General features: G+C 50.6%; 1 protein-coding gene across 1 annotated transcript in view; it reads right to left on the bottom strand.

Moving 5' to 3' along the window:
• BPIFB4 (BPI fold containing family B member 4) overlaps positions 1–19,934 on the bottom strand; it is a 29,599-nt gene extending 9,665 nt beyond the window's left edge. The window contains exons 1-11 of the mRNA XM_021077979.1: positions 19,829–19,934; positions 18,815–18,877; positions 17,611–18,130; positions 16,571–16,675; positions 15,706–15,849; positions 10,075–10,138; positions 9,546–9,606; positions 8,448–8,539; positions 6,382–6,585; positions 3,968–4,021; positions 1,187–1,357 (exon numbers count right to left, since the gene is read on the bottom strand). Of these exons, the coding sequence (XP_020933638.1) occupies positions 1,187–1,357; positions 3,968–4,021; positions 6,382–6,585; positions 8,448–8,539; positions 9,546–9,606; positions 10,075–10,138; positions 15,706–15,849; positions 16,571–16,675; positions 17,611–18,130; positions 18,815–18,877; positions 19,829–19,934 (1,584 nt within the window). The remainder of the gene's footprint in view (positions 1–1,186; positions 1,358–3,967; positions 4,022–6,381; positions 6,586–8,447; positions 8,540–9,545; positions 9,607–10,074; positions 10,139–15,705; positions 15,850–16,570; positions 16,676–17,610; positions 18,131–18,814; positions 18,878–19,828) is intronic.

Below are 27,593 nucleotides of genomic sequence, written 5' to 3'. Positions count from 1 at the left end.
GAGCATCGGCCTTTTACCTCTCATCTGACTACCCCTGGAGTGGAGTCTGCCCTGGCTCCAGTCCAGAACACCCACCCCCCAGACTAGAGGTGGCTCACGTGGTCTCCAGCCCAGAGAGGAGGGACCGTGAAGACACAGCAGATGCGACAGAACCTAAGCCTCTCAGCCTGAAGCATCCATAGTGGAGCGGGAAACGGCACTCAATCCAACTTAACACATTCCTCCCGCAAATATTTACTGAGCACCTACTAGGTGCTGGGTCCCGTGCCAGGCTCCTTACAGTGGATAAGCCAGCTTGTGTCTCTGCCCAGTAACAAACTAACAAACACATGCATTTGATCATGTCCTGTAGAGGTTATGAGCAGAATAAAGCCTGGGAGGCAGACGGGGGCGGGGGGGGTGTTTGAGACAGGTGGTCTGGGAAGGCATCTCTGAGGAGGTGACCTCTGAGCAGAGACCTGATGGAAGGGAGGGAGTGGGCCACGCAGATGTCTGGGGGAAGAGTATTCCAGGCAGAGGGAACAACACGTGCAAAGCCGGGGGGCTAGGGGAGTGGGGGTTGTGCCTGGCATGTTGGGAGAACACCAAGGAGCTGAAAGGTGGCTGGGAAATGCTCTGGAAGGACTCTGTGGACCATTGTTAGGGGAGTAGCTTTTGTTTCAGGCTTGAAAAAAAGCCTTTTGATCAGAGAAGTAACGTGATTTTAAGAGGATCTCCCTCCATGAAATAAGTGTGGAAATTGTTGTGTTTATATCTTTCCCCTACTAGGTACCAGGAACAAGAAAGCCAGAACCATCTGTCTTCTTTCCCCTTTCTCCAGCCTCTAGTAGAAAACATAACACCTAATGGGTGCTCAATAAATACTGCTGAATGAATGACCAAGGACTAATTTGATACACGACCTGTGAGAATAATAGCAGCCAACATTTCTGGAGCCTTCCAAGTACATCAGGTGCTTCTCTGAGCATCTCACCGATGCCCTGCTGCCACCCCCATGATGGTACAGGAGAAAATCAAGCCCAGAGAGGGGCATGACTCACCCAAGGTCACACAGCTAGAAGTGCTTAAAGCCTGGATTTGAATCAGATCATCTGGCCCCCAAACTGGGCTTGTAGTCACTGTGGTGGGGACCGTGGGGGTTGGAAGGAGACTCCTGGAGACCAGGCAGCTACCCGCTCCCACTCACCACGTCGATGAGGCAGATGGTGGTCTCGACGTCATTGGGCTGGGAGACCATGATCTCAGAGGTGGCAAACACCTTCACCAGCGCCTGGTCCTTCTGCAGTGTCACTGTAGGTGGGTTGGGCACCTGGATCCTAATGGTGAGGGGGCGGGACTCGGGATACTGCTGGAATACCTGTGGGTGGACACCGGGCTGGGGTGAGGGGGGCCCTTGGTGGGGAGGGGAGAGGTGTGCTCAGAGTGTCATCAGCCAACCTCTAAGCACATAGCGTGGGGTCCCACCCTGGATACCATCAGACTCAAGAACATTGCTGAGTCCTACAAACCAGGTGTCAAGCCTCCACCCACTGTGGCGTTTGGCCAGAGGGCTGCCTTCTCCTGGCTGCTCACACTGAGTTACCGTGAGACTTCTACGTGATCAGGCCAGCAAAGCTTCAGACCCCATGCCTGACAGGTAGAAATGCTCAAAACCTGGTACTTAGTGGGATCATGCGGTGGGTGGGTGGCGGGGCACTGGGCCTGGTGCTGGACATTCATGACTTCATTGACACATCACAATGCCATAGGGTATTTTTTCCATGTTACAGATGAGGAAACTGAGGCTCAGAGGGAAACATCGAGCACATTTTCCAAGGCCAACAGGAGAGTTGAGGCCAGGTCTGCGTGACTCAGAAGCCTAGGACCTCTCTCCCCTCCCACTGATTCTGGATTCCCCACCGGAATGAGAAAGTCCACAATTTGGAGTGTCTCGCAGTGACATCCCAGAGCAAGGTACAGCCTGCCCCACCCACCTGGATTTGCTGGGGTCTCCAGAGACCCACAGCAGGAGGGATCTGAACCCATTTGCTGCAAACTAATTCCCCCAAAGTTAATTCGCTAAAGGGACAATGCATCAAATAACCAGCTTCCCATATTTGCTAAATAACTGATTTATCAAAAAGTCTACGTTAAGGAACACTTTTTCTCAAATATATGAAATGAGCATAAATATATGGGGAAAACCACAAAGTTACTTTAAAAAGAAACCAATTTAAATGTAACTTTTAGGCAGTGCTGTGCATGGGCAGGACAGCAGGGTGGGTCCTGCTCCCAAGAAGATTCTATTCATTTTCTTGAACACAAAGCAAAATTCTTTTGGATAAGCTCTTGGTCTAACAGCAAATCTATTTATTCATCCAACTGGGCACTCAGTGGACTTGCCTTTTGGCAGAGTGGCTTTCAACCAGTCAAAGATTTGGTGCATTGGCTTGTCACAAAAGGATTTTCTGAACACTTCCCCAAAGGGACCTGGTTTACCAACCACCTCCACTCCAATCTGCAGAATCTCTGAGAATTAGCAATACTGCCTTCACAGGGACCCTGAGAAGTCACCTTGAACTCTTACCATAGCAGCCAGGAGACCCTGGATGACCATTCCAGCTGTAGGGTCAAGCCTCACCTGGTGACTCTGCCCCAGTCTGGGTCTCCAGGAGACATTCCTCTTTGTCTAGCCTGAATCCTCTCTGCTGAAGAACAAGCCCCATATGAAGGCCCCAAACCCTGCTCTAGCTCAGCTGTGCTGTTGCCATATCATGTGGCTGCTCTGAGCCTATTTCCCCATCTGTAAACTGGGTTGCTCATCCCTTCTGGCTCCATGGATGGAGGGATGATTAGCATCAAATGAAAGAATGAATTTTTTTAAACTTTTATGAACCATAATGTGCAGTACACATGAGAAGTGATCCAATACCTAAAAGGTCCTGTCGATTGAAGGGTCCACCTGCCTCCTGGAGAGCCACTGTGGCTGACATTAGCAATGGTGCCCTGCCATTCAGATTTCAACCACACGAGGGCGATAGTGACCATTTCTTGAGTTTGGTCTCCTTCCCTGCCTCTGTTGAATTCCACCCAGGACCAGGCAGGACAGGCGGAAAGGAGATTTTTTAAATGTCTAAAATGGCTAGAAATTACAGCAATGCTTTGCAGTTGTAAGAATCTCCTTGCTTCCAGGTGCAGGGTAGCAGGCCTGGGACCAGAGCTGGGGTGAGAACTGGGATGAGAGAGGCTTTTGTTCCAACTGGGTGTGGCGGGTAATCCAACAAGATTTCATTTGTGTTCTTTTTTTTTTTTTTTAAATAATGTTAAAAAATAAAATAAAATAATTTGTTGTTATTAACAAGAACAGTCATGGTCAAGATTTATCAAATGCTTACTCTAGGCCTAGGTTCAAATCCTAGGTCCATAGCCATCCTGAGGTGGGCATGTAGCCCATTTTCCAGATGAGAAAACTGAGGCTCAGAGACACGTCATTTCCCAAAGGGAACATGCTGAGTTGGAATTCAGATTCATGTCTGTCTGCTCCAAAGACCTGGCTCTTTCCCTCTAGGCCTCCACACACCCTCATGTGCCGGGTCAGCATCTTTACATGCATTATCTCATTCATCGCTTTTGCTCTCCTGGATGAATCTGTATGATAGGTATTAGCAGCTTTTTTTAACAGATGAGGAAACTAAGGCTCAGAGATGTTAAGACTCTTGCCTAAAGACACGCAGCCAGGAAGTGGCCTAGCTGGGATTAGACCTGTGCAGGCCAGGCCACTGCGAAAGCTCAGGTTCCTGCCACCTCAACCATCTATGCTTCCCACCTCCTAGGGGTCTGGCCTCCAAGGCTTTTTCACTGCAGCCCCAATGTGGGGTTGGGGGAGCACCCCACCCTGAAGCTGAGTGTCTTCCTTTCCCACCCAGCTCCGGGGACAGCAAGAGGGAGCATGAAGCCAAAGACATGGGGATGCACCAGGCTTCTGTACCTTGGGAATCAGGGCTCCCAGCGTGGACGTGGTGAGTGGAGGAAGCTCTTCAAACTGCAGGAAAAGAAGAAGGGTTATGTGAGTCCCTGAGGCTTTAGGGACAGACAGGAGTTGCTAACACAGTGGTTAAACTCCTGGAGTTCCTATCATGGCACAGCGGAAATGAATCCAACTAGGAACCATGAGGTTTCGGGTTCGATCCCTGGCCTTGTTCAGTGGGTTAAGGATCCAGCGTTGCCGTGAGCTGTGGTGTAGGTTGCAGATGCGGCTCAAATCCCATGTTTCTGTGGCTGTGGTGTATAGGCCAGTAGCTGTTGCTCCGATTAGACCCCTAACTTGGGAACCTCCATATTCTGTGGGTGTGGCCCTTAAACAAAAACAGTGGGGCCATCGCCTCCCCCTTAAAGACCACTTGGGAGGCCCTGCCTGTCAAAGAGCAGCTGCCATGCAGACCTCGGTAGCCATTTAGTGGAAGCTTATCACACACAGGACTTTTCAGAGCAGGAGGCAAGACCTGAATCTTCCTCCTCTAGAAATGTGATTCTTTATTAAAACAGCTTAAGCATCAGCTTGTCTGTGTGAGTAACCCCAGTGTCCACTACGTGCATGGTTCTGCCATATCCCTGAACTACCTGTACTATTATTTATTATTTCCTAAATAGCTTCTTTAAATGACTTACCTTTTTTTTTTTTTTTTTTTTTTTTTGAATAGCTGTAGGTGTAGCATATGGAAGTTCCCAGGCTAGGGGTCGAATCAGAGCTACAGCTGCCAGCCTACACCACAGCCACAGCAATGCCAGATCTGAGTTGTGCCTGTGACCTACGCTGTAGCTTGCGGCAATGCTGAATGCTTAACCCACTGAGCGAAGCCAGGAATCAAACCCTCATCCTCACGGCCACTATGTTGGGTCCTTAACCCACTGAGCCACAATGGGCACTCCTTTAAAACTGAGTTACTTTTTAAAGTATCAAATACCAAAAAAATGGAAAGCCAGTACCACTTGACAGAGGAGATGGAAGCTGTAAAATTAAATGCAATGAAGACAAAACGGTGACATTACATTCTGCATGGGTACCGTCATCTGAGGGGGGGGACTTTAGGGGTGAGTTCTGTTCTGAGTTAAAAGAGGATACCTAAAAACTTAAGAGAGAGAGTTACCATAGACTGGCGCCAAATGGAGACTTTCCTCTTGATAGAATCAAGGTTGACATAACGTATGTGATTTTTTTTTTTTTGGCTTTTTTGCTATTTTTTGGGCCGCTCCCGAGGCATATGGAGGTTCCCATGCTAGGGGTCGAATCGGAGCTGTAGCCTCTGGCCTACGCCAGAGCCACAGCAACGCAGGATCCGAGCCGTGTCTGCAACCTACACCACAGCTCACGGCAACACCGGATCGTTAACCCACTGAGCAAGGGCAGGGACCGAACCCGCAACCTCATGGTTCCTAGTCGGATTCGTTAACCACTGCGCCATGACGGGAACTCCCCACGTATGTGATTTTTAAGGGAAGAACGTCTTGTTCTTAGGAGACGCACACGGAAGCTGATGGAGGAAACTGTCATGATGTCTCAAAAAACTCAAGTTGTCCAACGATAGATGGGTGGACAGCAGAGAGACAGATGGATGGATGGATGGATGGATGGATGGATGGATGGATGGACAGACAAGTGGGAAGGTGGGTGGGCAGATGGATGGGTAGATATGAAGCATATATGGCAAAATATTAACTGGTGAAAGAAAAGATTTGGAGAGAAAATGACTTTGGAACATGCCTAAGGATGGTGTTTTATTCTTAAATATCTTTTAGTTAAGTAGTATCAATGTTTACCAAGTAAAAGGATTCTAAACATTTATATTGAGACACAGATATGTAGATTTATATTATGCTTTTAAAAATTGACTGGAATAAAACTGCATAAAATTGAATAGGGAGGGATTTTTGATGCTGTTTCATGTTGCATCTGTGAATCACTGAAAACCCTCCCAGTCACCCCACGTTGGTAACGCAGACATAACTGATACACATGAGTCCAGGGGTGGATGGTCCACAGTTTTCCGTGGTTTTGTTGTTTGTTTGTTGTTTTAGGGTCACACCCACAGCAATACGGAGGTTCCCAGGCTAGGGGTCCACTTGGAGCTACAGCTGCCAGCCTACACCACAGCCACAGCAACCCTGGATCTGAGCCACATCTGTGACCTACACGACAACTCACAGCAACATCGGATTCTTAACCCACTGAGGGAGTCCAGGGATCGAACCCGCAACCTCATGGATACTACTTGGGTTCATTACCGCTGAGCCACAACGGGAACTCCCACAGTTTTCGCTTTAAAGCCATTTCCCCAGAGCCCTGGGGACTACAGAGGCTGCCAGTACCCCGCCTCAACCCCGCACCCCAGGGCTGAGACTCACCATGCCGTCAGTGATGTCGATATCCAGAGCCCCTTGCTTCTGCAGGAGGGTCAGCACTGAGCCCAGGAAGTTGGCAGAAATGGCCAGCTGGGAGTTGGTGTTGTCGCCCATGGGGGGCAACTCTGGCATCTTCTGCCGGGGAGACATGGCCGGCCGCCCCAGCGGATAGTCGATGAGATCACCGCCAGCCTCCCCAACCAGAGTCTGGGGGAGCAGAGAAGAGAGGGGTCACAGGGAGAGGTGCAGGGAGAAGAGTGGGGGAGGGGCGGAAGGCTGGTGGGAGGCCCCGCATCTGCCTGCAGGCGGCCTCCCTTGATTAAACCCACTGAGTCTTAGCGTCTCGGTGACTCTTTGGTTTGTGACCCCCATGCATTCGACTCGTGATGGAATCGCATTCCCGCTTTATGACCGCTTGTAATTAAGCCAAGGAATAGCAGCATATATTTGAAATACAGGTATGACATGGATCTGGCTCTCCCACCCCAGCCCTGCAGTAACAAGTTAACGAGTTTATGCCCCTGCACACACATGTTGGAGTATTGGCTCTTTAAAGGTCAGGTTTTCTCCCTAGTCTATGAGGCGTGGTGTGTTTGCCTTATCTGGAGCCGCTCTGCCCTCAACCCCCGCTTCTGCAGTGCTGCCACCAGGACCTGTTCATCCTTGTTCAGCCTCAGCACCCCTACCGCGTGGTTGTTCTCTCCCCCGATGCCCCCACCCCTTTTTTTTTTTCTTTTTAGGGCCACACTTGCAACATATGGAAGTTCCCAGGCTAGGGATCTAATTGGAGCTACACCTGCCAGCCTACACCACAGCCATAGGAATGCAGGATCTGAGCCACATCAGCGACCTACAGCACAGTTCACAGCAACACTGGATCCTTGACCCACTGAGTGAGGCCAGAGATCAACCCTTGTTCTCATGGAGACTGGTCGGGTTCATTAAAGCTGCGCCACAACAGGAACTCCCCCCATACCCTTCTTTTGTTGCAGCCCACTCATCTGGCTGATCTTGATCAAACATTACCTCCTCCAGGAAGCCCTCTGTGACTTCCCTGAGTAAATCACACCCCTTTCTTTAGGGTCTGATAGCCTGGACCCTCTTTCACAGAGTTCATGATCTCTAATTGAATGCTGGTTTGAGGGATTCTTGGATGACCTCTCCTCTCCCTCTAAGAGATGGCCAGCTCCCTGAGATCAGAGATCTTGTCACGTTCACCACTGCACTTCCAGCCCCAACCCAGATCCTGGCACATAGCAGGGAACTGATGACTCTCTCATGAATAACTATATGTTTGTGAATATGCTTGGTATGCAGGTATGTGTGTGCACCGGTGTGCCGTGTACCTGAGAGTGTGGGAGGGCACTGTAGTTCTGCCTCTGATGGAGGAGGCGGGGAGGCAGCACAGGGGAAGTACACATGTGTGTACACCCGTGCACAGTTATGGCCAGATTCAGTGGTGTGCTCGAGCCAGCTCACACCAGCTCATGAGAGCCAATTCCAGGCATCTCTTCCCAACCCCGTGTTTAGTGAGTCATGGTAGTAGCCCGAAACTGGCCATTGTGGGAGTATGTACAGCTTGGAAATCAGCGAACACTACAAATCAGGACTTTTTTTAAAAAAAAAAATCATGAAGAGACAGTTATTAATGATTACCAGCACATGATTAGCCAGATTCACTCCTCCAGCAAACCCAAGCCCATAGCAGCAGCTCTGGTAACTAGAAGCCAGATTGCCTGCTTCAGAGCCCAAGTTTGCATTTATTAGCTGTGTGACCTTTGGCAAGGGGCTTAACTTCTCTGTGCCTCAGTTCCCTCAGTGAGTGCTTACATCATATGATTAATCTACATAAAGCACTGGGAATGTCTTGGCACACAGTCAGCACTCGCTACATGTTGGCTGTGATTGTGTTTCCCAGCGTAGCTTCTAGAAGGCCCTGATCTGATCAGAAAAGGTCCTATTCAATTGTTGCTTCCCAGAGCTTCAGTAGCAGCCCTAGAGGACTCTCCCTCATACCTCTGCCTGTGGGGAGAGGGGACCCCCCCTTGCCCTGAAGCCCAGGCACTCACATTGAGGTCCAGCTCCAGGAATTCCCCAGTCACAAGCGGGAGGCTGGAGAAGGTATACTGGACGCTTCCCAGTATCCCCAGAGGAATCAGAGCTGCAGGCAAAAGTGGCGAGGGGCTCACAAGAAGTTCCCCCTCACCCACCCAGACACCCTCCTTGTGGCCTGAGCGGGGGCGGGGTGGCAGGGTTCCAGCTCCAGACACCATGGAAAGAGCAAGTGGTCCAAGTTCAAATCCCAGCTCTGCCTCTCCTTTGCTGTGTGATCTCAGTCAAGATACTGCACCTCTCTGAATCTGTTTCCTCCTCCGTACAATAGGCTTAAAAGAACTCTATGGGGGGGACCAATGAGAGCCTGCATATTGATAAGCTTTGGAAACTGTAAGGTGCTGTACACCAGAGTAGAAGTTTTAGGGTTCCACAGTGGTGCTTAATTGAATCTGGTGTTTCTCTGACTTCTTGCAATGAACAGCTCTACCTTCTGGGCTCTTCCAGCCCTGTACGTGTGTAGAGGCTGTACACTGTACAACTCAGTGCTACCATTATGTTGTGGTCCATCTGAAAGGAAGTCCCTGGAATCATGGAGTACACAGCCAGGACAGCCACAGGGGACTGGCTTGCCTTCAGGAATGTTCACTCAGACATCCTGGATCAAAGGCTAGTGCTGGAGCCTGAGTCTGAGGACCAGGACAGTATCCATGGTGTCTGTCACTCTCCAATTTATTGCTCGTCAGTCTGCAGTCTCTCTAGGGAGTGCAGCCAACGCCCTCACTGCAGGGATGAAGAACTTGGAAGAGCCTCTCCAAGTCCACATGCTGCCTGCGGAAGAGCCAGGGCTTGCACCCAGCCTCCTGACACCCAGTCCAGAGCTGTAGTGCCCTTGGGTCCAAGAGGGAAGATGCTCCCTCGGGGACTTGGGGGGAATGTTTGGGGAGAAGTAGAAAGGCCACACAGCCCCTCTCCCCCAGCATCAGCTGCCCAGCCCTCCCCCGCCCTGGGCTCTCATCCCGGACATGACTGTGACCCTGGCACCTTCCGAAGACAGAACCCATATCAGGCGCTAGCAGATGTCAGTTGAATAAAGTGAAGCAGGAAGGACTTACAGTCCACAAGACCCAGCTGATCGTTGACAAGACCCAGCACCACGTCCACGATGGGGCAGAGCTGTAGGGAAGAGAGGCCATGACATTCTGGTGATGGCGCAGGGGGTGAGGGAGGGGGGTGCACACATCATAACACCAACGACAGCGAATGTGTACTGACAGCCTCTCTGTGCTTGGAGCTGTCCTCCCCACCAACCCATGGGGAAGGCTTGCTCCTGATCCCCATTTTACAGCTGGGAAAACCGAGACTCAGAGAGCTGATGTGATTTGTCATACAGCTTCGAAGTGCCAGAGCGGGGATTCAAACCCAGAATGCTGTGATCCTCAAGCTTCACCTCCTCATCCCTTCACTAATCTGCCCTCCACATTCCTCAGGGCCTGTCCCAGATCCCCAACAACACACCCCAACCCCCTGGCTCCCTCCATCCCTCTGGGTCACCAGCAACCCCTGGGGATGGAGGCTGGACTGTGGCCCCTCCATCTGGGAAAATCTGTGCTTCCAGCTCCTTGTGCCAGGCTACGTTCTTACCAAGTCAGGGAGGACGTTGGCCAGGACCCGGTTTACTAAATTGTCCACGAGGTTGGGGAGAAGCCTGAGGAGAGAGGAGCAGGATGAGGAGAGGCCACACTCATGGCCTCATCCAGGCGCTGCCTGAACAGCAAGAGCCCTTGTGTGCTGGAAAATTGTCCTGAAGGCTAGAAAGATGGGGGACTTTTGCCCTAGACCTGGATGGACAGGCTACCCAGGCAAATGGCTTGGCTTTTCATTCATTCCTTCATTCATTCATATATTCATACATTCATTCATTCATCTATTCATTCATTCATTGCACAAACAAATGCTCCTTGAGCTCTGCAATGGGCCTGGTCCAGGCCGGGGTGTTCCTGATTTTTAATGGCACACATCTCTCCTTCTGTGTACATGCCTCTCTGATGGACTCTTTTTTTCTTTTGGGGGCTGCACCTGTGGCATATGGACGTTCCCAGGTTAGGGGTCTAATCAGACCTGCAGCTGCCGGTCTATACCACAGCCACAGCGACGCCAGATCCGAGCCACATCTGCAACCTACCCCAGAGCTGGTGGCAGCACTGGATCCTTAACCCACTGAGCAAGCCAGGGATCAAACCCACATCCTCACGGACACAATGCCGGTTTCTTAACCCACTGAGCCCCAAACGGAAACTCTTCTAATGGACTCTTTGTTGCAACTTTATGTAGTCTTCCCAAAGAGAAAAATGAATGCATTTCTTTCACCAAGCATGCAGTACAGTATCTGGTGTGTACTATATAGTAGTCGCTCAATAAATGTTTGTGGAAGGGAGGGAAGGAGAAATACTGGTCCTCCAGAGAAACTGAAGTCTTGGTGCTGTAAAGATTGGGAAATGAGGAGTTCCCGTCATGGTGCAGCAGAAACCAGTCCGCCTAGGAACCATGAGGTTGTGGGTTTGATCCCTGGCCTCACTCAGTGAGTTAACGATCTGGCTTTGCTGTGAGCTGTGGTGTAGGTTGCAGGCGGGGCTCGGATCTGGTGTTGCTGTGGCTCTGGTGTAGGCCGGCGGCTACAGCTCTGATTGGATCCCTGGCCTGGGAACCTCCATATGCTGCAGGTGCGGCCCTAAAAAGACAAAAAAAAAGACCAAAAATAAATAAATAAATAAAGATTGGGAAATGGGACCCATTCTACAGACAAGAAAAGTGAGCTCCAAAGAAGTGACCCAGAGCAAGTCCTTAAGTCCATCCTCCAGCTCTAAACTAACTCTCCTAACCAGTCAGTGAAGGAGGAAAGAACCTATCAATGCAGACAAGACACCTAAATGGACAGACAGACGGACATGTACTGCAAGTATTTGTTTCCCGAGACCCTGCGGTGATGAGACAATGAGGGAAACACGACTATCCTAACACAAAAGTGTCCCTGACAGCCTGATGCCTTAGAAATCGGTCCCCCTCTGCCCTGCCTGTGCCCCGCCCCCACCCCCAGGTTGTAGCTGACTGTCCAATGCCCCGCAAAGCGAAGAATTTCTTCAGATAAAGTCCTAATTAGGTCATTTCCTCTCAAGGTTACTATGTTTTATGGTCTCTCTCTCTTTTTTTTCTTTTTCGGCCACACACGAAGCATGCAAAAGTTCCCGGGCCAGGGATGGAATCTGAGCCCCAGCTTTGACCTGCACCACAGCTGTGGCAACGGCAACGCCAAATCCTTAACCCATTGCGCCACTGTGGGAACTCCTTGCGTTCTCCTTTTTAAGTGGATTCACCTCAAGGGGCCTTGTCTTGGTTCTAGTTCTTCTTAGATGACCGGGCCCGTGAGAACCCACATGCCTGTTTACCCGTGTGTGTGTGTGTGTGTGTGTGTGTGTGTGCGCGTGCGGGCCTTGAGGGGGTAGTTTGAAGTTAACCAGGGTATGTTCAGGGCACAGATTGTTTTCTCTCGGGAAGCTATCCAACAGACACACTGGTCCACACGTGAAAAGACGTATGTAAAAGACTGTTCATTGTAGCCTCATCCGTCCGAGCAGATTGGACGAATTGCCATGTTCAACACTAGGGGGCGGGGCGAGTCAGCCTTGGCTCATCGGGACGGTGGGCTATTTATTACGCAGCTGTGAAAAGGTAAAGGAAAATCTTTGCAAATGAATCGACTGACAAGGGATTAATCTCCAAAATTTATAAACAACTTCTGCAGCTCCATAGCAAAAAAAACAAAAAACCCCATCCAAAAATGGGCAGAAGATCTAAAAAGACAGTTCTCCAAAGAAGACACACAGATGGCCGAGAAACACATGAAAAGATGTTCAGCGTCACTCATTATTAGAGAAATGCAAATCAAAACCATGATGAGGTACCACCTTACACCAGCCAGAATGGCCATCATCCAAAAGTCTACAAACAACAAGTGCTGGAGAGGGTGCGGAGAAAAAGGAACCCTAGTACACTGTTGGTGGGATTGTAAATTGGTGCAACCACTGTGGAAAGCAGTATGGAGATTCCTCAGAAAACTAAACATAGAATTCCCATTTGATCCAGCAATCCCTCTCCTGGGCATCTATCCAGAGAAAACCACGACTCGCAAAGACACAAGTACTCCGATGTTCACTGCAGCACTATTTACAATAGCCAAGACATGGAAACAACCTAAATGTCCATCGACAGAGGAGTGGATCCAGAAGATGTGGTACATATACACAATGGAATATTAACTCAGCCATTAAAAGGAACGAAATACCAGCATTTTAAGCAACATGGATGGACCTAGAAACTATCATGCTAAGTGAAGTCAGCCATACAATGAGACACCAACATCAAATGCTTTCACTGACATGTGGAATCTGAAAAAAGGACAGACGGAACTTCTTTGCAGAACAGATGCTGACTCACAGACATTGAAAAACTTACGGTCTCCAGAGGAGACAGTTTGGGGGGTGGGGGGATGTGCTTGGGCTGTGGGATGGAAATCCTGTGAAATCAGATTATTATGGTCATTATACAACTACAGATGTGAGAAATTCATTTGAGTAATAAAAAAAAAAGAAAAAAAAGGTAAAGGAAAGGAAACTCTCTGTGTTGAGATGCAGAGGATTCTCCCAATAGATAAAACGTGAGAGAAAAGTGCAAAACGGTGTTTCTAGTATGTGCTCATTTGTGTTAAAATGATGGCAGAATGAGACTCTATACTCACGTTTGCTTCATTTGTACAAAGACACTGGAGGGACAATCAAGAAACCGTGGAGGTGAGCTCAATGCAAAGCAGGGAGATGGGAGATGGGAGGGGGGCTGTGCCTTTCTACCATTTAATATTTTTTTATTTTTTAAAAAATTTTTATTATAGTTGATTTACAATGTTCTGTCAATTTCTGCCATAGAGCAAAGTGACCCAGTCATACATATATATTCTTTTTCTCTTATTATCTTCTATCATGTTCTATCACAGTGATTGGATATAGTTCCCTGTGCTCTACAGCAGGACTTCATTGCTTATCCATGCTAAACGTAATAGTTTGCAACTACCAACTCCTTTTTATCATTTAGTATTTTTGAACCATATACTAGCTGATATATTTCCTCATGAAAAGGTGGATTAAAAATCTGTAAGGTTTCGGGGAGTTCCCGTCGTGGCGCAGTGGTTAACGAATCCGACTAGGAACCATAAGGTTGCGGGTTCGGTCCCTGGCCTTGCTCAGTGGGTTAACAATCCGGCGTTGCCGTGAGCTGTGGTGTAGGTTGCAGACGCGGCTCGGATCCCGAGTTGCTGTGGCTCTGGCGTAGGCCGGTGGCTACAGCTCCGATTCAACCCCTGGCCTGGGAACCTCCATATGCCGAGGGAGCGGCCCAAGAAATAGCAACAACAACAACAACAAAAAGACAAAAAAAAAAAGGAAGAGGACAAGATGGCGGAGGAGTAGGGGGACACGCTCGCCCTCTCCCACAAACACAACAACAACAACAACAAAAAAATCTGTAAGGTTTCCATTGCAGGGAGGGGTTGGGAGGGTGAGAATAATATATTCACACTATTGTATAAAATAGACAACTAATAAGAACCTACTGTGTAGCACAGGAAAATCTACGCAATAGTTTGTAATAACCTATATGGGGAAAAAAAAGAATGGATATATTTATATGTATAACTAATTCACCTTGCTGTACACCTGAAACTCATGCAACATTGTAAGTCAACTGTATACCAATAAAATAAAATTTAAAAATCTTTCAGAGTTCCCATCGTGGCTCAGTGGTTAACAAATCCGACTAGGAACCAAGGGGTTGTGGGTTCAACCCCTGGCCTCGCTCAGTGGGTTAAGGATCCAGCATTGCCGTGAGCTGTGGTGTAGGTCGTGGCCGATCTGGCATTGCTGTGGCTGTGGCATAGGCCAGCAGCTACAGCTCCGATTAGACCCCTAGCCTCGGAACCTCCATACGCTGCAGGTGCGGCCCTAGAAAAGGCAAAAAGACAAAATAAATAAATAAATAAATAAATAAAAATCTGTCAGGTTTCTACCCGTCAGAATGGCCATCATTAAAAAGTCCACAAAGAAGAGTTCCCTGGTGGCTCAGCAGAGTAAGGATCTGGTATTGTCACTGCTATGGCTTGGGTCACTACTCTGGGGTGGGTTTGATCACTGGCCCCAGAACTCCTGCATGCCCTGGATGTAGCCAAAAAAAGAAGTCTACGAATAACCAATTCTGGAGAGGATGTGGAGAAAAGGGAACCCTCCCACACTACTGGTACGAATGTAAACAGGTGCAGCCGCTATGGAGAACAGTACGAAGGTTCCTCAAAACTAAAAATAAAGTTACCATATGATCCAGCAATCCTACTCCTGGAGGAGAAACAATGACTCAGAGAAGCCCAGAGGAGTCAGAAATTTAGGGTTCAAGTTACACAATGTGTTTTCTGATTCCACGGTCTGGACGAGATGACGATTGAGGGAACTGGGGCGAGAAACTGATGAGACAGGAAGGGAAGGAGCAGGGTCCTCAAAGAGAGGAGCAGGGCGAGGGTCTCCCAGGATGAGGGCCAGGGAGCGACGAGAAAGGGACTCAGCTCCGAGCTGCCCTGTTGTGCCCTCGTCTTAGACCATCACCTGGGGACAGCATATCAGTCAATATGCAGACACTTTCCCCCCAGAGGCTAGAGGACTTATTATTATTATTTTCTTGCTTTTAAAAATTAAAGTATAGTTGACTTACAATGTCATGCCAATTTCTGCTCTACTCAATATACGGACACTTAAAACCTCTTTGGGACAGAGGGTGCGGACTTGGCCACCTTGTGGGGAGTGTGTAATAGAAAAAACTCGCCACCTGAGCAAGGGCGTATTGAACAGAAGCAACTGGGAAGTCTCCCTGTGAGCTGGGAGACAAATGGACACAAAACTCCTGTAAGACATATACTCATAAACTCTCAAAATGTGTCAGGTTCTTCATTAAGTGTTTTACGTGCATGATCTTAGTTCCAAAGGGGGAAAAAATTACTGCCATTTCACAGACAAAGAAAATGGAGCTCAGAGAGGGCAACAGAGTCACCCAGCAAGAGAATAGTGAAGCTGAGGAGTTTGAAACCCAGGCTGCTTCCAGAACCTCTGTTCTCAACATCTGATTTGACTGACAGACCACTCTATCATCCCCCAAGGCACGCCACTGCCCGCTGATACTCACCCTCGCAGCAGTCTGACTTTGATGCCTCCCAGGAGGGTGTCACATCGCTCGATAACCAGACGCGGGTAACCCGTGCGGTCCATGGTCAGCCGGACCTTGGCCGTGATGTTCACTTCCACGGCGATGTCCAGGAAGCCAATAAGACTGGAAGAGACCACGGAACCAGGGAGACAGTGGGTCACCCCCCCAAAAAAAACACCCTCACACAATGGCTTTTGCCCTGGCTGTCCCTTCCACCCCATCTACTATGCTGCCTGCTTATGTCACAAACAGGGGCTTCGTGGCCCCTCAAGTCATCATACGAGAGCTTCAAAGGCTGGGGACAGGGGTCCATAAATGAACCTCAGGTATAAATTCTGGTTTCCAAGGTGATCACCCTTTCACCTAGCTTTGTAGAGATGACCTTGTCCCATGGGGATAAATCGATGCAAAATCCACCCTCTGGGGTCCTCGAATGAGCACCAACCACGTGCAGGCACTATCCAGGGAGGCCTTTGCCAGCCTTCCCTCACTGTGGCCACAGCCACCTGAAAAGCTATATGTCTTATTACGCCCATCGCCGATGAAGATACTAAGGTTCCGTGACATTAGGAGGACCAGCCCAAGGTCACAGAGATTAAAAGAGAGAGTCTGGATTCGAACCCAGGCTGGCCTCTGGCTCCAGCCTTGCAGATCTTAACCACCACCCAGGCTGCCATCCCTGTTGACTGCTCAGGAGATGATCTGAGCCCAAAGGCATAAGCCATGCATGTGCTGGTGACACATTAGGTCTTTCGGTACCCATATTACAAAGGGGGGACCCACCCCAAATCCCTCAGCCAGGAAGTAGGGTGGCAGGGGCCCTTCCAGGGCCAGGGACACACACCTCTTCCCGTTGATGGCCACGCGGGTGTACAGGCTCAGGTAGACGCCCACACCTGGCAGAAGCCGCACAGACACCCGAGGGAGGGTGAGCTCCACGATGCGCAGCCTGCACAGGATCGAGAGCAGTGAGTAGGCGTCCACCCCCATGCCTGCCTCCCCAATCACTCAGAACCTTCCTCCCTACACCCCTTCCTCTGCCCCCCTTCATTCCTCCCCACTGTAAAAAGACCTGAGTTTCATGGATAGAACTTGAAAAACACAGGAGAAGTTAAAGGCAAAAAAAAAAAGCCGTGCCCCGTACTCCCACTTCCTGGAGCCCACTGTGTTCACTTCCATGTATTCCCTTTGCAATTGTTTTTCATGTAAAGATGCTATTCCTTCTGTCTGTCCTTGACACTCTTTGCCTGGTTCCCTCCTACACATTCTTTCGATGTCAGCTCTGGGTCCTCTTCCTCCAGGAAGCCTCCCCTGATTGACTCTGGAAGTTCATTTCTCCATGAACTTCCCAGCACTGTGGTAATTGTACGTTTCCAGGCTTCTCTTATTAGTGTCATCTACCCACCAGCCTGCAAGCTCCAAGGGGACAAAGGATGTGTCTTTTCTTGGATAACCATGAGGTTGTCCCCAGTGCCAACAAGCGCCCCACACATAGTAGGGGCTCTAAATATTCGTTGAATTAAATAGTGAATATGAGGAGGCGGCTAGGCATCCTCCTAGGTATGATTTTATACCCTTGGATTTTTTCCACCTAGACTGTATTGCTATGACCATTCTACAGAGGAGGAAACCAAGACTCAGAGAAGAATGGCCCAAAGTCACAGTAATATAAAAGGTTGCACTTGGGACTTAAATTCAGGACTATTTAATGACAAGACCCCAAACCATGCAACTTGGGGCTCAAGATATCCAATTCTGAGGCCAGGCCCTCAAGTGCATAGGGCGCTGAAGACTGTCCCTTTCCAACTCCAGTCTTCTGGGGGTGAGCACCCCTGTTTGGTGGTTCATCAAGGAGCTCTATAGGAGAGCCTGGCCCCTCCTTACCCTGTGATGCCCTGCACGGTGCTGAGGATGCCGCCCTCGCCGAGCACGCCCAGGACGCCGCCTCCTCCGAGAAGTCCTCCATCACCAAGGAGACCACCTCCGCCGAGCAGGCCGCCTTGGCCCGATAGGATGCCGTCGGCTGCCAGCATGCCCCCAGTGCCCAGCAAACCGCCTGGGCCCAGGGCCCCTGTGGCTACACCGGGGGGGAGCTCTCCAGGCCGCAGCTCTCGCCGGTGAAGTCGGCCCACAATTGGCGCACCTTCAGCTGACCTGAACCGCCCGTGGTCCCGGTGGCTGCCGTGTGCACTCTCAGCGCTGCGGTAGTTGCTATTTCGGAGGTCCCTGATGCTTCCATCAGGCTCAACGATCTCACCATAGCGGTATTTGCCCCCCAGCTGAGCAGTGTTGTCATTGGCCTCAATGTGACCATACTTGTAATTACCCCCGAGCTGCTTGCCATTGGTGTACTTTGGGGGCGGTTCTCGAACGTGGAAGTCATTGTAGGGAATGCCGCCGACACCTCGAGGGAATTCAGCGCGTCTGTAGTCATCGTAATGGTGCCGGCCACCACCCAAAAGACCACCACCGCCCAAGAGACCACCACCACTGCCACCCAGCAGCCCCCCACCACCGTGGCCTCCACCACCCAAGAGACCGCCACCACTGCCACCCAGCAGCCCCCCACCACCGTGGCCTCCACCACCCAAGAGACCGCCACCACTGCCACCCAGCAGCCCCCCACCACCGTGGCCTCCACCACCCAAGAGACCGCCACCACTGCCACCCAGCAGCCCCCCACCACCGTGGCCTCCACCACCCAAAAGCCCGCCACCACTGCCACCCAACAGCCCCCCACTACTGTGGCTTCCACTGCCCAGTCCCCTCCCACCACTGCTGCTCTCACTACCCAAGAGCCCCCCACTACCACCCAGCAGCCCCCCACCGCTGCTACCCCCGCCACCCAGCAGCCCCCCACCACTACCACCCAGCAGCCCCCCACCACTACCACCCAGCAGCCCCCCACCACCGCTGCTACTGCCACCCAGTAAGCCTCCTCCAACTCCGCCCAACAGGTCACCACCACCCCCTCCACTCCCGCCACCAAGCAGGCCCCCCAGAAGACCACCTCCCCCGCCACTTCCACCTCCACTTCCACCAAGCAGACCCCCCAGGAGAGGCCCACCACCATCACCACCAGCTTTACCCATGGGCACCTCTCTCAGGGCCGAGCGGAGAGCATCACTTTGCTGCAGGGTGCCCGAGATGGCTGCGGAGAAGCAAAAATCTCAGTTAGGTGCCCCCCCCCAGCCCCCAGGCACTGCCACCCTGCATGGCTCAGGTCTCTAGGTCCCCCTCTTCCCATGGGTCAAATGCCAAGGTCGAATGGAAGGACGCCTCCAGACCAACTTCACATCCCAGGGGGCTCATTAGCTGCTGGCTTTGATCTCTTGTGCTGGACTTTGACAGCATCCAGACAAACGTGAGTAGATTTTCTTCATAATCCTCCCTCCCTTCCAAGAGTTCCACACTTTACAGTTTAAAAAAACCTACTTTCTCGTGTATTAAGTGAACTGATTCCTGAGAAATAGTCAAGGCCAGAATTCTTATCCTCATTTGATGGATAAAGAAATTGAAACCTGTGACACTTAAGGAATAACCTTATTTTTTCATTCTCATGATAAGCCTTGGATAGGAACTGGGGCAGGGAAAGTGTCCTCATTTGCCAGGTCACGAAAGTGAGGTCCCGAGCCTTGGAGGCAGGATCAATGACAGCTCCCACTTTTGAGGGCCTTCTATGAACCAAGAACCGTGCTAAGTTTTCAAAGAGTTTTCTCATCTCACTCTTCTGAGATGGGGACCAAATGACACCTTCTTTGCAGATGAGAACACTGAGGCTCAGAGAATTCAAGTCATGGGCTTAAAGTCACACAGTCAGTATCTGAACCCCCAGGGAGGCTGACTCTAGGATCCAAGCTCTTAACCACTGCTTTCTATAGCCTCAAGCACAAAGTCCCCAGGATGGTATCTGGCCCATGGCGGGTGTTCAGGAAGTGATAGAAAGAAAGAAAAAGGGGAAACTGAGGCCCAGAGAGGAGTCACCCATCCATCTGATGTAGAATCTGCCAGTGAGGGAGAGAATCCCTGGGAACTTCAGAGTTGGCTGGACTTCCCCACCCACCCCATGCCATCCCCCAGCCCCCTGCAGGGCTGGACTCACCATTGCTCAGCACATCTTTGGTAACTCTGAGGACAGTGTTGGCTTCTTGAGGGATGCCACACACAGCCGCCACGGATAGAGCAGCCACAAACCACGCCGTCCACATGCTGGCACTAGCTTCTCTGCTAAGGAGACAGTGCATACTAGGGCCATGGCTGGGTGTCACCACCCTGGTCAGCAAGTGAAGTTATAACCCCCCCCACACACACACAACCTGCCAAGAGTCACACCAAGATCATGTGGGCCCAGAGACAGGGGAAAGGACCCAAGGTCCCACATGGGGCAGGTCCAGAGTTCCTGATACCACCTTCTGAGTTTTTTCAAATTGCAATGAATCTGGAGGCACAGAGCAGATCCGTTAACCAAAGTGTCCCACTGCATAGATGTTTTATTATGTCCCGAGATGAAAATTTCCAAATGAAGTCTCAGGAAGAGAAAAGGAGTAATGGGGATTCCAACCAAATTAGCAAATTAGTGGAAGGTAGGCTCTGGGGAAATATCTCCAGAGATTTCTGGAAAAATCTACCCATTTATTCACCTAGCCACCCATGCATTCTTCCACTCACCCATCCATCCATCTATCCGTTCATCTATCCATCTTTCTTCCTATCTATGCATCCTTTATCTGTATCTAACAAGCCAGAAAGCCAGTGATATGTCCATTCATCTACATCCTTCCTTCTGTACATCTTTCATCCATATATCCTTCCATCAACCCATCCACCTGTCCACACATTCATCTGGCCACACTTCCACGCATGCATCCAGCCAGCAAATACCCTTTCCCACCTCTTCAGAGGAGACAGCTCTACACTGTGCAGCTAAGGTTAAGGGCTCCAGATCAGAGCTCAGCGGGTTGCAATCTTTAGGCAAGAGACGACCTTTTCAAACCATGGCTTCCTAGTCACCAGCACATCACAATGGGTACACAGCACTCAATAAACTGTAGCTATTGTTTGGGAAGTATTATTTGAGACCCTTAAGAAGTGGGTGTGACGTGTTGTGAGATGGAAGGGGTGAAGCATGCATTTGGGGTTGAGCAGGTCAGCCTCTAGGAAATTTATTTTTACTGCCTCCAAGCCCTCGCCCACTTCTCTCACTCCACTGGGCTCAGTCTGCCCATTCGCCGGCCTCAGAGAATCAGAGTAGGGCACGGCCTCCCATCTGGGCCACACTGCGAAATTGTTACTTCAGCCTCCTCTGCTTATGCACCCTCTTCCATTTCCCCTGCCCCACCTCCTTAAAATTCACAAAGCCCGGGGTTATTTCCTCTCTTTTATCTGCTCCCAGGAGAGTCTCAGAGCCACTTACTTATACCAGAATATCAAGGGCTACTGTGTTCAAGAGGATTCTCTCCCCACTGGCTTCCTCACCCGTTCCTAACCCCACTGCCCAGAGAGTTCTGGGTTCAGAAAGGATTATCAACTTTTGTTTAAAAGATGAGCATCAGTGGAGGGATTTCTGACATCAGCAAGCAGCTGAGGAATCTCAGGGGGGCAGCAAAGGCCCCAGGTACCCAAGATCCTTGGGGAAGATGAGTGCAGCTCTGTTCACCCAGGTAATTAGAGAGACTCGTTGATCCCTGAGAGGCTCTCCTGACTATGCCCATGTTGCCAGAAAGATAACTGAGGCTCAGAAAAGAGTGACCAGGCAGTCCCAGGCTGGGACATTCCTCGTTACCTCCCCAGGCCTCGGCCTCCCCCTGCCCGGACACTGAAGAGGGAGGGGGCTCGTCCTTACCCCCGGGAGGTCCCTGCAGCTCAATCTCGAGAGGTCCCGTTCACGGGGCCCCTGCTTTTGGCTAAATCTGGTCAGAGGCCGGTCTTATATAGCAGCCGGAGTCTGATCCCAGACCCAGGGAGGGAAACACCATGTAATTACAAGACACCGGAATCCAGATTTGCTCTGCAAATTGGGCGTTGAGACCCAAAACCACAAGGGTTTGTGGTTTGTGGCTAATTCTGAGAAATGTGTTCAGCCCCGGATGCTGTCACACGAGCTGGGGCTTATCAGCCCTGGGTTTGGGCTCATTCCTGGAGACCCCAGCTAAGGCCCCCAGATGGGGGAAGTGGAGGCATCCCCAGATGCATCTAGTTTCCAGCTGGAAAGCAGGCACTGCCCATTCTCAATGGCCGGGGCCGACAACGTGTGCCCGGACCAGACTTAGCATCAGGCTGACCCAGGTTCAGACCTTGCTCAACCCTGAACTCACTGCCTGACTGAGACCTTGGGCCAGCCACCTCCTCTTACCTTTCATTATGTATCTCCTTCTGTTAAGTGAGTTAATACCTGCCTCATAAGACTGATTTGAGGGTTCAGGGAGATGGATATGGGTTTGACCCTTCAAGCTTGGGGCAGGTGCAAAGAGAACAGCTAGACAGGCTTCTTTTGACCTGCAGAAGGTTTTCTCCCACTATTTCATTATGAAATGTCCACACATACAGCAAAGTTGAAAGAACTGTACCGCAAACACCCATAGACTTGTCCTCTGACACCCACCAGCCACATCTACCATTAATGTTTTGTTACCCTTGTTTTATTCTCCACCTGTTCATCCATTAATCCATCTTTCTAAAAGATACATTTCAAAGTAAGTTGCAGTTACAACAAGGTCCTCCTGCAGAGCACAGGGAAATATATCCAATTTCCTGAGATAGACCATGATGGAAAAGAATATTAAAAAGATGTATTTAAAAGTATAATTGAGTCGTTTTGCTATATAGCAGACATTGGCACAACATGTACATCAACTATACTTCGATTTAAAAAAAAACCTTGCAGTTGGGAGTTCCCACCGTAGCTCAGTGGTTAACGAATCCGACTAGGAACCATGAGGCTGTGGGTTCGATCCCTGGCCTTGCTCAGTGTGTTAAGAATCCGGCATTGCTGTGTTGTAGGTTAAAGACGTGGCTCGCATCCTGTGTGGCTGTGGCGGTGGCGTAGGCCGGCGGCTACAGCTCTGATTAGACCCCTAGCCTGGGAACTTCCATGTGCCATGGAAGCGGCCCTAGAAAAGACAAAAAGAAAAAAAAAAAAAAAAACCTTGCAGTTAAGAGTCCATTTCTCTCTAAACACTTCAACATATACCAATGTGATTCTTTTCTTTAGATGTAAAATTTACATATGGTGAAATATACAAATGTTTTGTTTATTTGTTGAATTTTGACCATGTTACACAACATGTAGCCTGTACCCCTATCTTAATATAGAGCATTTTCTTCACCCTAGAATGTTCTTTCCTGTCCTGTCCTAGTCAGTGCCTGCTCTCACCCCTCAGAGGCAGCCACTGCCCCTCCGAGACCTGCTGGGACACAGCCCAGACTTCTTCCTTGACCTCTAGGGCAGATCCGCCCTCTACACTCAGTGTCGCCCCCTCCCCTCACACACTACTGTGCAGTCCTTTCATCACCAACCCCCTGCCCAAGCCTCCCTGTCTCTGGACCTTTGCACGTGCCATGTCTGCCATAGACTACCCTTCTCCAGACTCCACACTTAGTCACACGAGTGCAGAAATGCCAGCTTCTCTGGAAAGCTTTCTGTGACAACTCTCAACTCTGACCCATCCTTCAGACCACCCAAGGCCCTCTGCACCCCACAACTGAGATGGCATTGCTTTGTGCAAACCAAGCCTGTGCCCTACTCCTAGCCCAGCACAGGTGCACATGCTGATGTAGCAAATGAATGAATGAATGAATGATGAATGCTCTTGCTTCATCCACACCAGCTGGGGAGCTCTCTGAGTCCTCCTTGCTTCTCATCCCCTGGCCCCAGCCTAGGTCCTGCCTCTAAGTTTAATTGATGCCACCTCCTCCCGGCCCCACCAGGCCCATCTGAGAACTCCTACAGGGTGTGGGGGCATTTCTCTCTCCCCACCAAGAACTATTCTCAAGCCAGGCTGGGAACTCATGTGTGTTCCCCTGAACTCTGTAGAGAGGTGCTTCCTCCCCGACTCCCCAGGGGAGGTAGGGGCTCAGAAGGCAGCATGGCTGATGTCAAGGTCTGCCAGATTCATCCATGTCAACGCTGGTCCCTGGACCAGCCCCTCTCTGGGGCTCAGTTTCCCCAACTGCTGTGGGTGTATAAATGGAACAGGCTTTGGAGCTGGGTGCTAGGTTTGAATTCTGCTGCCAGCTCTCTCCAAACTTGTTTCTTTGGTTCTGAGCTGGTGACCAGAACACCCTGGCCTCAGAAGGATGTTGTGAGTCAAATGACTCATCTATGCAAAATGCTGAGAACAAGCCCGGCACACAGTCAGGGTGCATTTTTATCCTAACGTCCTGGGTTTCTGCTGGCTCCACATGGCAGAAAGTCTGTGAAAGCTGTTAGGGGTGTGTGGGTGTGCTTGAGACCTGGCCCTGGACCACCTCATCATCTGTAGGGGCTAGAAGGGTTCTGGGCAGGGACCCCAAGAGCCACACGCCTATGTTCCCACATCCCATGTGCCCTCTCAGCCCTGGACAATCCCTTCTCCTCCAGAGCCTCAGTCTGGCCAGCTGAGAAATGGGCATAAACACACCTCCCTATTAGAGTTTCAAGGATTACAAAGGAAACATCTAGGAATTCCCTGGTGGCTCAGTGTAGTTAAGGTTGTCACTTCTGTGGCTAGGGGTGCTGCTGTGGCACAGGTTCCATCCCTGGTCCCAGAACTTTCACATGCTGCAAGTGTGGCCAAAAACCAAAACCAAAAACCAAACCAAAACAACAGAGGAAGCATTTGGAACCCACTTGGAGCCTTGTGGGGGCTCAGCAAGCCCCTATTTTTATTTCCCCATTGCCTGGCACTAAGTGGGATATGAACACTTGTTAAACAAAAAACATCACCTCTTAAAACTGAAATACAATGCAGAGAAAGCAACTCTGGCTTCCCCACCTGGCCCTCCCAACAGCAGGATGCGGATCAACTCCCACCGTAAACTGCAGAGGGCAGTGCACACTCGACGGTAGTTATTGTCAGTCACCAGAGACTCTGTGCCCATCTTCAGCCCCCTGAGACCTGCCAGGTCCTAGTGGCCATGAGGCCAGCCTGCCCCTGGGGCCCGAGAGGATTAGAGTAGTCCTGGCGCCAGGGAGATCACCTGGGCTTAGTGTCCAAAAGGCACCTTTGTCTGGAGCTGGAGGGACCAGGCCCTAGGAGGTGACTCAGCCTTGTAGGGGCCACATGGGGGTTCATGCAGGGGGGCTGTCGGGACCAGGAAACAGAACCAGCCCTACTACCAACCCCTCCATTCAGCCCTTGTCCCCCTCAGAAGCTCACTAGGCCTGCAGGGGGCTGCCCAGCAAGGGGGCTTCCTGCTGGTCCTGTTTCACTTCTCACCCTAAAAGCGAGGTTCAGAGCCTGGGCTCTGGAGTCAGGGGGCCTGGGTTTGAGTTCTAACCTCATCACTTCCTAGCTGCGTACCTTGGACAAGTCTCTTAACCTCTCTGTGCCTCAGTTCCCTCAACTCTGGCATGAAGATAAAATTGGTTTCTACAAAGTGGGGTTGATTCAAGGAGTCGACACAACATAACCAAAGCACTTAGAACAGCATCTGACACTTAGTAAGCATGCAGTGAAGGCAGCAAGTATTACTTTCACAGCAGTGAAAAGCCCAGGCTTTGGAATTAGGGTAAGAAGAATCTCGTTCCAATTCTGGCTCTGCCACTTAGGGGCTGTCCAGTTCCGTTTCTCTGAGCCTCAGTCTCCTCATATGTAACACAGGGTGATACTACCCACCGATTGTGGTCACTACAAAGATCAAGTGAGCAAAGGGATCTAAGCATCTAACACAGTGTGCGGTATACAGTACATGCTCGACAGGTTAGCTGCTCCCAGCGGTACTCTGTGCAGCCGCAGGGTGCGCCACGGTGAGCAGAGGCCATCCCTGACCTTGTGGAGCTCTCGATCAAGTGGGAGAACAGGATGCGGCGGTGACAATCCTGGGCAGGGAACATGGTAACAGACCCTGCCTCACCCAGCATGTGAGGCTGGAGGCACTCTTCCTACGTTACAGGGACTGCCTCCTTTAATCCTCAAGCGACCTCTGAGTGAGTCCAGAGGATTCCCATTTCATAGACGAAGAGCCTGAGGCGCACGGACAGCTCTGCTTTCCCCCTGCCATGCTCCAGGAGGACTGGCAGAGACCACATCTGGGCAGCCTCGAATGTCAAACCTGGGCGTGGGGATGATTTCCTGTTGGCAGTGAGAATCCGGCCAGGGAAGGTCTGCCAGTTGAGGTCAAGGATGGGCAGAAGGAGGATGGAATGGGAGAGTGTGTGAGGACAGGGAGGGGCGGATGTGGTCCTCGTGAGAGATGAAGAGGGTGTCCTGGGCTTTGGGTGGAGAATCGGGAACAGATGAAGGCAGGATGAGGAGGTAGAACAATGCAGCCGTAACACGAGCTGACAGGCACGGAGGGCTTCTTAGGGGTGAGTCACCATCCTATGGGCTGGTTAAACCTCAAAACCTTATTGTATATTTCTTGCTATACAGCAGAAATTGGCACAATATTGTAAATCGACCACACTTTAATAAAAAAAATTTAAATGCTTATTATTATCATCCCCAAATTACTGATGAAAAAATCAAGAGTCTGAGATTAAAAGACTTGCCAAAGCCACATGGCTAGTTGGCAGCTGGGGTGGGATTTGAACAAAGGCAGTTAACTTGAGCCACTAATTTAATCACTGAATTGCCGTGGGTGGGAGTCGAGAGACACTGAAAGTGAGAAGGAGTCAAAGATAAATCCCAACATGTCACTCAGCACTGGGCCTGGCCTTTAGTAGGTGCCAATAATTTTAGGGTGGATGGGAAGGAAGGAGGAAAGAAGGGAAGGGCAGAGGAAGAATAGGTAGAAGCGTAGATGGATGGATGGATGGGTGTGTGAATGGCTGGATGGATGGATGGATGGAGGGGTATGTGGATGGATGGATGGATGGGTGGATGGGTGGAAAGATGGTCACAGGATCATTCCTACTGGGGGGTAAACCTCAAGATGGATTCCAGTCTCCTCTGCCCCCTCAACTCCTCTGAGCCAGTTCCAAAAACTTCACTGACACCTCTTCACACATAAGTACCAACTGGGGCCATTCTCCAAAACCATGCAGGCCCATCTTGAGTAGCAGAAAGGGGCCCAGGAGAAAGAGGCAGAAGCCCCGGTTTCCCATTCCAGCTCTGACACTGTGTGGCCTTGGGCCAGTCAGGCTGCCCTCTGGCATCAATTTCCCTGCCCACACCTAGTACATTCGCTGTGACTTTGTGATGTGAGCCATGGGGGAAGTCCAGCATGGCTTTGCTCTGAGCTCTCTCCTGAAGTGTGTCAGTCAGGTAATAATCCCTCCAGGGTGACACCGGGCCTCACTCATCTTTCCTTCCTGGAATGCTGGCTCCTTCTCTCCCTGGAAAACTCCAATTCACCCTTCAAAATTCAGCTCAGACACCACTTCTGAGAAGTATCCCAAAGTCAGAGAGACAGAGACAGACACAGATTCAGACAGACTTGGAGAGACAGGGTGAAAGATGGAATTATTTAGAAAAATAGAGGAGGGGAAGGGAGGGGAGAAGGGGTCGGGGGGACACAGGGTGCTCGAGGCAGAGGCAGGGGAAGGCAGGGAAAAGACACAGAGCCTGCCCAGCTGAACAGCTAAGTTTGGGACATGAAGCTACAGTGATAGGCCCCAAGTCCCCTTGCCTCCCAGGGGCTCTGCCCAGAGCCAGGGAGGACACCAGAGTCAGAGGCCCAGGTAGCCTCTGTGTGTCTGGAGAACAAACCAGCCAAGAGGTGCTGAG

Source organism: Sus scrofa, chromosome 17, assembly GCF_000003025.6.
Source record: "Sus scrofa isolate TJ Tabasco breed Duroc chromosome 17, Sscrofa11.1, whole genome shotgun sequence".
Classification (NCBI taxonomy): domain Eukaryota; kingdom Metazoa; phylum Chordata; class Mammalia; order Artiodactyla; family Suidae; genus Sus; species Sus scrofa.
This window is presented reverse-complemented; position numbering and strand designations above follow the sequence as displayed.